The following is an 8755-nucleotide window of genomic DNA, read 5'->3' on the forward strand; positions in this document are numbered from 1 at the left end:
CTTGGAAATCAAAGCGCTAACTAGAACCATGAGGTTCTTTCAAACCTTTGTGTTGCCTGCTAGAACCTCTGAGAACTATTTGGAACTCTTTTGGAGGGTTTGACCCAGAAGCCCACCTAGAACTGTCAGTGAAAGGTTCCACAAAGAACACTTGCTGGAGGCGACATCCAGAACAAATTTCCCCACTGAGGGACGAATAAAGGCATATCTTAATCTTATCTTAATCTTAACCTGTTCACCTTCCAAGGGTTTCATCTAGAACCCCTTCGCTTCTCCACATTCTCCCACTTCCTCCTTCCGCTCATGTGTTTCTTCCATCCACATGATCTCCACCAAGCGCTTATCAAATGCACGTCTGCCCCCTTGTGGCCATTTTTTATGGCTGAAAAGTGCGAACTCAAAAAGGAGTGAAAAGTGAAAAGTACAACAGAAAAGTACAAAGTACAACAGAAAAGTACAAAGTACAACAGAAACAAGGAAGCCACAAGAGTAACAACAACTGCAAACTCAGTTTATTCCCAAGAGTCCCAGACTGAATGGCAGGACAGCATGGCAACAATCTGGCAACGAGCGAGTGGAGCGGTCAGGCTTAAGAACGTCTGATGGCACGCAGAACCACCCAAGCACGCGGTCGTTGTCACGGTTAAGGTTCCTCAACTCCGCCAGATGAAGACGGGATGCGGTCTTTTGGAGGAACTTCCCAACGTGTCCTGTCAGCGTCGTCTCGACTTGCCGGCCTTGTTTCAGTGAAGAGGTAGCAGACCATGCACCACACGCTGCGTTCCGGAGAGATCTGAACCCCGCTGCTGCTCCGAAAAGGCCTCAGAGCACAGGAACCTGCCAGCAGAGAAAGTTACGCTCTGTTGTGACATCTGATGAGAACCCAGACCCACTTGTGCTCCAAAGGAAAGGATGCTAACCGAGGACGAAGTACGCAGCGGCACTGAGAGTTAGGATGATGAGGAAGATAGTTCCGAGACCCAGATCTCCAATGGCACAGGCGTTGGGACAAGCACACGGACTCTCCACCCAGATGTGCAGCAGCTCTTCTTCCTTCAACATCAGGTCCCGGATGAAGGACGTAGACTGGTTTGGATTACAGTGATAATGGACCCTTGTTCGCACCAGTTCTTTGTGCCCTGGGAGGAAGCGTGTCCGTGGAGCGGTTGGCTAAAGAGGCGTACGTTCACGTTCCACTCACCAAAGTAAGAGACCGACAGCGTCTTCAGGGTGTCGTTGTAGTGGAAGTCGTTGCCGTCGTGTCCACCAAAGTTGATATAGCGGTGAATGTACCTGTTGAAGCGCAGATACCTGCTCTCGCACACACAGACATCGAGAATAGTGCTTGAATACGGCCTGCTGTTAGTAAAAATACGCAGATTTAAGAAAGAGCCACTCAACAACCTGAGCCAAGCCACCGCGCAGAAGAAGCAGCTAACGTGGACGAACCGACACGTCCACCCTGTGTGCACCACAACACATTTACAACATGAATTGTCCTTTATTACGTCTACTATATTAGGCCATAGGACTAGAAAGGTGACTTTAGGGGTGTTATTTCACGTCTAGCAGACTCTACTAAAGTTGGTTGTAAATACGCCTTCCTGTCCCAACAGGATGTGATGACCAGGGTGGGTGCGTGATATATTGTTTGTGTTGCAAGGTGCTCACTAAAAAGGGTTCCATCTATTTTAAATTGATCTACAATGCACTCGGAATCAGTTCATCGGGATCGATTGTCTATGTCTGCCAAGGCCGAAAGGGGGCGCTGTTGGCCGCGGCACTCCATTCTGGATGAGATATTAGTCCCCTAATATTTACTTCCCCTCTTCAGGTATGTCACGGCCATCATATGTACTCGTTGCTGTGCTGCAACATGTCAGCATTTTTCAGCATTTTGTTTGTTGCATTTTGGAAACTTTTTGAGACAGTTTGGTACCACGTTGTAGATGCTACATGGTACTGTTAGCTAGCTAACCGACGTCTGTTAGGAGGGTAATGGCGCGGTTTATGTTTAATGTATGTATTTGTTTATGTAGACATGGGCAGTATGTGTTATTTCTTTAGATGTTTAAAAGAACGTGCAAATGATTTGTGTTTGAGTTGTCTGAAAAAGTAGAAAGGGACACAGTTTGTTGTCTTGTTGATTTGCTGTGCAGGTCTACTGATGGATGGATGGATGGATGGATGGATGGATGGATGGATGGATGGATGGATGGATGGATGGATGGATGGATGGATGGATGGATGGATGGATGGATGGATGGATGGATGGATGGATGGATGGATGGATGGATGGATGGATGGATGGATGGATGGATGGATGGATGGATGGATGGATGGATGGATGGATGGATGGATGGATGGATGGATGGATGGATGGATGGATGGATGGATGGATGGATGGATGGATGGATGGATGGATGGATGGATGGATGGATGGATGGATGGATGGATGGATGGATGGATGGATGGATGGATGGATGGATGGATGGATGGATGGATGGATGGATGGATGGATGGATGGATGGATGGATGGATGGATGGATGGATGGATGGATGGATGGATGGATGGATGGATGGATGGATGGATGGATGGATGGATGGATGGATGGATGGATGGATGGATGGATGGATGGATGGATGGATGGATGGATGGATGGATGGATGGATGGATGGATGGATGGATGGATGGATGGATGGATGGATGGATGGATGGATGGATGGATGGATGGATGGATGGATGGATGGATGGATGGATGGATGGATGGATGGATGGATGGATGGATGGATGGATGGATGGATGGATGGATGGATGGATGGATGGATGGATGGATGGATGGATGGATGGATGGATGGATGGATGGATGGATGGATGGATGGATGGATGGATGGATGGATGGATGGATGGATGGATGGATGGATGGATGGATGGATGGATGGATGGATGGATGGATGGATGGATGGATGGATGGATGGATGGATGGATGGATGGATGGATGGATGGATGGATGGATGGATGGATGGATGGATGGATGGATGGATGGATGGATGGATGGATGGATGGATGGATGGATGGATGGATGGATGGATGGATGGATGGATGGATGGATGGATGGATGGATGGATGGATGGATGGATGGATGGATGGATGGATGGATGGATGGATGGATGGATGGATGGATGGATGGATGGATGGATGGATGGATGGATGGATGGATGGATGGATGGATGGATGGATGGATGGATGGATGGATGGATGGATGGATGGATGGATGGATGGATGGATGGATGGATGGATGGATGGATGGATGGATGGATGGATGGATGGATGGATGGATGGATGGATGGATGGATGGATGGATGGATGGATGGATGGATGGATGGATGGATGGATGAAATGGATTTTAAACAAGCATTCTGCATGAGGATGCCCGAGGGAGACATCGTGTCCAACCATCCTTATTCACATATTCCCCCTTTCCAGGGTTACAACATGGAAGGTTGAAAAAGCAGGTGACATATTTTGAGAAGATATTTAGTGTACCTGACAATGAGGCACGCAGCAACATTGGTGCAGTCACTTCCTGTCAGGTCTTCTGGCTGCGAGAAAGGTTGGCACGGACTAAAAGTCATCAGAATGTCCTCATTGGCTGGCAGGTGGTCTGCAGGAACACGCTTCATCCGCCCCAGGAGACCATCAGCATCTCCCATGGCTTGGAGGTTGATGACCCCGCTGCCGTCCTTCATGATGCACTTGCAGGTGTTGACTCTGAAGCAGCCCGACTTCTTGCTGGAGGTCACAAGCGGGTGAAGGAACAAAGGGATGACACTCCAACATACGGAGAGTTTGCGGAGCGTCTGAAAGCTCATGGCGTCTGTCATGGCAGCAAGACACCCGGGTGCTTGTTGTTCAGCCCGAGAGCAGCAGATGACAGCTTGGTGTCACCGAGACAATAATTAGTATGGAGGTGATGTTCATTCCAGGCATTCCTCAGGGTCACTGTGCTCACATCAGCCTCTTGAAAGGACCGTTGAGTCGCAGTGTGTACTCGGACATGCAGGGTTATGTTTTAAGACCACCGGTCCTGGTCCGTTTGAAAATAAGTTCATGTAATTGGAAGCTACTTTTCTGGGCCGTCCGACGGGAAAAAACGCAATACTTTTATTGTGAAGAGCGGAAGTCATTGAACTCTTGACGACGATGAAGTGGAGTTCTTCCTTCATGTTGAGCTTTCACAACTGAATCACGGCTGATCATCTCTCACACTCTCGCTAACATAAATACATCACATTAAACACTACATTGGTGGAGTAATTATTAATCAACAAATAATTCACAAAACTATAGTAAAATGCCCTTTTTATTCATAACAGGTTACGTTACAATGTTATTGTCTGGCAAACAGAGCATGCTTTATTTAGCCCACAAGAGGGCGCTACGGGATCATTGTTCTCAGTAGTACTCAAGATGGCTATAAGAATAGAAATGCAAACATTTCGATCGTTGTACATTGTCACATTGAACATTGTTAAGTAAAAATCGCTAAATGTGTACATTTCCTGACTAAAATACTAGGCAGAAACCTGACGACCCAATCAATGACTTGTGCCAGTTTGTCGCTACCATCTTTTTTGTTTCACAACAAAATAACAACGCTTTTCCTTGACACTGACAGTGTTGTGTTAGTAATGGTGTGAGTCCAACTATGCAGTATTTCTTCCACAACATGCCTGTGATATGGGAGATGTCCACGCCATCCGTACCGGAAATGCGATGGGTTCTACGCATGTGCGAGAGCTACGTCACTTCCTCCATTCAGACGTCAAGTGCTGTGATATATATACATACATACACACACATATATATAAATAAACCAATAGCCATACGTCATATGCGTACTATATAGGGTGGTTATTTTCTTAGTGACACTTGGACAGAATGCAGACATTCACCAAGCGTGACGGCCTACGTCAAAAATACAAACGCACATAATGTATGTGCAGATGCGCCATAGACATAAACGTCCGGTCATGGATACCATGCATGCATAAATACAGTAACGCATATAAAACAAAAGAGCGATATTAGAAGTTAGACTATAAGGAGTGTGCACTAATGGGTTGGACGTATGTACAAATTAAGTTCATCTTTATAGAAAAGTAAAATTCCTTTTACATGAACTTTTTCCAAACGTACTTACTATGTAATGATGGATCAATGTCCAGTGAGAAAGAATTTCAAGTTAAACATTTTTCAGCTATCCATTTAAGAGCCTCTTGGGATTTGTCTTGATGGGACATTTCAGATGACTTCACACTTAACTTGAAACTGAAAACACAAGTTGAAACAAAAAAATAATTTGAAGTTTATCAACTGTTTTGTCATACTGCATCAAACACAGTAAAGTACAAGCTGTTGACACTTGAAGCAGTCAAGGGGCTGATGATCCAATAGGTTAACTTGGCTTTTGGTACACGCCCATCTAGATCACATGACCAAATGACTCTTCCACTACGCTAACTGCATTGGTTGAATGTTTTCAGGTGTCTGACCTGTCAGACAAAGAATGGTGTCAACCATGAGCTTTGTGGAGTTTTATTGATGTGGTTAGAAAAGCAAAGAACCCCTACCAAAACCAAAACTTGCCAAAGCGGTCACTATTGAGGACAAAAAGGTATGACTTTACACATTTTATTTTGTCAATAGAAAAAGCTTCAAGCTTTGAGGGCGAATTTGCGGACTGAGTAAAGGAGGTCTTTCCTCTGCTGCTTCTTGGTCCGCAGATTCTCCTCGTGTTTGTTGAGGCGGCGACGCAGAGCTCGGGTCTTCTTGGGTCTCAGATCCAGGGGCTTGTACTTTTTGCCCTAAAACGAGACATTTAACTATGAGTAAACCAACTTTACACGATCACCTTAACAATAGAAAGGAGGAAAGTGATGTTAGGTCATGCTTCAAAGGAGAAATGGATCAGTGGTGGTGTTGAAATGTTTACCATCAAGGGCCACTGATACTTTGGGGAAAAACTGCATCTCGGCTTTGTGATAGTGAAAAAGTGTATTAGTGAGAAATTTGGTAAAATAAGTCAGATTTTGATTTAAATAATGATCTCCCCCGATCATTATTGGGGGGAAAGGAAGGGGTGGGGAGATAAGCTGCCAATAATGATCTGGGGAGAAAGAAAAGAAAACATTCCCAAAGCTTATTTAAGAAGAAAATTGAAATGTTTGGAAAATTCAAAGAAAATATTCAACATTTTTTGGAGGAGGGGATTTTTGACTATTCCCATATTTTGATATTCCAATAATGAAATCAAATTACATTCTCATAAAATTACAGTAGTGCTTTTCTCTTAACATTTCGGCCATACTATTGTTAAACTACTGCTGGTTTTTCACATTATATTCTTACAATGTGGCATGTAAGCATCATAGAAGATGGTTGGATGGATGGATGGACAGTCCAGCATACACTACATGATCGCAATCCATTGGGGCTGTGAAGACCATGACATCTCAAGTCTCAGTCTTTTGGTAAGCAGTTGGGTATGCATCAGCAACATTCAGCTCAACAATGATCATCTTGGACAAGAGAGCCAAAGTGGAAACCAAGCCCATGCAATCTCTTTTTTTTTTGTGTGTGTGCAAAGATCATGACACCGTTCTCACCTTGTAGAACTTCCTCAAATTCTCCTTTTGAGTCTGATTTATTACGGTCAGGACTCTGGCAATAGATTTGCGGACAACGCGGCTGCAAGAGAAAAGCAGGCTTAAGAAAAATGCATCAATAATATAACGGACTTCCAAAAGACAACTGCAACTATACAAATGCTAAAATTTGATGGCACAGGTGAAGCTTATTCTGCTAATATCCACCACAAAGCAAATGATCCTGCCAGGGCTACATTTGAACGTCATACAAAACGGCTTCCAAAGCAGCTTGTCTTATTTGGCTCTTTCCCAATAAGACAACAAGAGCTAAGGCTTAATATTAGCATTGGTTCAGTTGCAAACTCCTGCCCAAAGCAGACACCAGATATATTGTCTCTATTAGTTATTATTTTAATGTATGAACAAAAGTGAAAGCACAAAGTCAAATAAATATTTAGTTGCACTTAAATTCTGTTTGCTAATATTTATGATCTTGTAGTCGTTCGCTGCTAAAATATTTACAAAGTGCAACACACGTTTGCACATATTGAAAATAAATCCAATGGAAGTTCGGGTGTGAATACTTGCAGGAAAGTTGAAGTAATTAAGGGCATATTCAGATGAAAAGGGATGCTTTTCCACATGCTTTGGTGGACCTTTCCACAAAACTCTTGTCAATGTGTGCAAATGGGGACAGCTGAGCTTTTTTGGTCTGCGTCATCAGAAAAGCAAAGCATGAGTCCATATTTTTAAACTTTATTTAATGATGTATCTATAAATGTGTCCAGTTACCGGTGCTGGTTTCATTTCATGCAGCCGTAGACATGCAAGCCCATAGGCCATTTATAAAACTTTCATGTAAGATTTTCAACACACGTCATTGCCCATTTAACAATAATTTTACATTATTACCAGGTCAGCGGCGGTCGTTTTTTTTAAACTCAGTTGAGAGTAAAAGCAAGATGGCTAACCCGCAGTAAAGGCTACTGTAAATTCGCAACCCCTGCACAAAACCAATGCATACGTTTCGCATTGGTACCTTAGTGGATGATGGAAGCTCAGAACCACATCATTGCTGACTTCCTTGGCAATGTACTCACATCTTGGACAGCTTGGATGCAGCTCCACCGGTCACTTTGGCCACACGGAGCTGAGACAATTCATTTTTCAGGTCATCCAGCTGCTTGAGCAGCTCCTCCTTCTTCTTGCCCCGCAGATCTCTTGCCTTTATCTTGGCCTGGACAAGAGTTAAACGTGAACATTACATAGCACTCGCTCGCCTCAAGACTCGTTTCACGACAACTCTTCGTCGACGGGAGAATAGTGTTAATAAACATGGTTGTGCTCAGAAATGCGGTTTAGCAAGAAAGACACGAAAATTGAATTTATGACACACAGATTCTTCGGGAAGTCAACCCATTACCGTATAGCCAAGAAGGTCGGTTTTTAAGCTAACGCTAGCTGCCTGTCATCACTGCATTAGCTTAGCAATGTAGCTAAGCTAATGCGGCTGCTCCTCTTAAATAACGCTTAACTCATTGCCACGCGTCGCCTTCTCATCCCCACGTATCAACATAGCCACATAAGTGCTTCATACGCTCCTTAATGGCTGATTTTGTGGCGGTGAAATGTTAGAAACATGACAATTTTCACATTTCGCGAGGACCGATCTATGCTCACCATGTCGCCTCTAGTTGTCGCGGAGGAAAGGCCGGACGTACCGCGTGCTCACAAAAAGCGGCTGCCGGAAAAGGTCTTCTTCCTCGTTTTCCTGGGTTCTCCCTCCAACCTCACACGAGTAACAGCGCCACGCCTGGACATGAAACATATCACAGCGTGACTGCACAGTGGTTGATACCATCCATACACGTTGCATGTATACAGCATGTTTGTTCTGCGTTCTTTATGTTAACGCAAACTGTTAAAATTGAAAGAAAAACAAACAGGTAAGCACATTTACACTACAGTAAGTCAAAATGCTAAGAAATGAAATGCTATACTGTACACAATATTCAAGGGTTACAGTTAACACTAAACATTTTACGAGTTTTACGAGTTAATACTGCATTATTGAGTGGCATAGATAACAGATGGATGGATATCT

General features: G+C 44.1%; 2 protein-coding genes across 6 annotated transcripts; both read right to left on the reverse strand.

Moving 5' to 3' along the window:
- Positions 1 to 626: 626 nt before the first annotated feature.
- On the reverse strand, positions 627 to 4141 carry LOC131128724 (uncharacterized). 5 transcript variants are annotated; one of them, XM_058071831.1, is made up of 4 exons: positions 3548 to 4141; positions 1202 to 1293; positions 921 to 1139; positions 627 to 837 (listed from the first exon to the last, which is right to left on the reverse strand). In XM_058071831.1, the coding sequence occupies exons 1-4, from the start codon at positions 3883 to 3885 to the stop codon at positions 644 to 646; spliced, it is 843 nt and encodes a 280-aa protein (XP_057927814.1). In that variant the 5' UTR covers positions 3886 to 4141; the 3' UTR covers positions 627 to 643. The 5 variants fall into 5 exon arrangements, with proteins under 5 accessions (XP_057927814.1, XP_057927817.1, XP_057927813.1 ...); XM_058071834.1 differs by having other exon boundaries at positions 921 to 1086; positions 1202 to 1311; XM_058071830.1 differs by having other exon boundaries at positions 1202 to 1311.
- A 1540-nt stretch (positions 4142 to 5681) lies between these two features.
- On the reverse strand, positions 5682 to 8496 carry rpl35 (ribosomal protein L35). The gene is made up of 4 exons (XM_058071835.1): positions 8332 to 8496; positions 7752 to 7888; positions 6670 to 6751; positions 5682 to 5868 (listed from the first exon to the last, which is right to left on the reverse strand). Exons 1-4 carry the CDS (start codon positions 8332 to 8334, stop codon positions 5719 to 5721), a joined length of 372 nt encoding a protein of 123 aa, XP_057927818.1. The 5' UTR covers positions 8335 to 8496; the 3' UTR covers positions 5682 to 5718.
- Positions 8497 to 8755: the final 259 nt, after the last annotated feature.

Source organism: Doryrhamphus excisus, chromosome 4 (assembly GCF_030265055.1).
Source record: "Doryrhamphus excisus isolate RoL2022-K1 chromosome 4, RoL_Dexc_1.0, whole genome shotgun sequence".
Taxonomy (NCBI): Eukaryota; Metazoa; Chordata; class Actinopteri; order Syngnathiformes; family Syngnathidae; genus Doryrhamphus; species Doryrhamphus excisus.

What these genes read in the sequence shown, in the direction of transcription:
- LOC131128724 (XM_058071829.1), bottom strand. Translation starts at nt 3,885, where the DNA reads ATGACAGACGCCATGAGCTTTCAGACGCTCCGCAAACTCTCCGTATGT. An exon ending in GCTGCGTGCCTCATTGTCAG is followed by an intron (nt 1,315 to 3,547) that starts GTACACTAAATA and finishes TGTGTGCGAGAG; the next exon opens with CAGGTATCTGCGCTTCAACA. An exon ending in CGCTGCGTACTTCGTCCTCG is followed by an intron (nt 838 to 920) that starts GTTAGCATCCTT and finishes CTCTGCTGGCAG; the next exon opens with GTTCCTGTGCTCTGAGGCCT.
- rpl35 (XM_058071835.1), bottom strand. An exon ending in GCATCCAAGCTGTCCAAGAT is followed by an intron (nt 6,752 to 7,751) that starts GTGAGTACATTG and finishes TTTCTCTTGCAG; the next exon opens with CCGCGTTGTCCGCAAATCTA. An exon ending in ATTTGAGGAAGTTCTACAAG is followed by an intron (nt 5,869 to 6,669) that starts GTGAGAACGGTG and finishes GTCTCGTTTTAG; the next exon opens with GGCAAAAAGTACAAGCCCCT.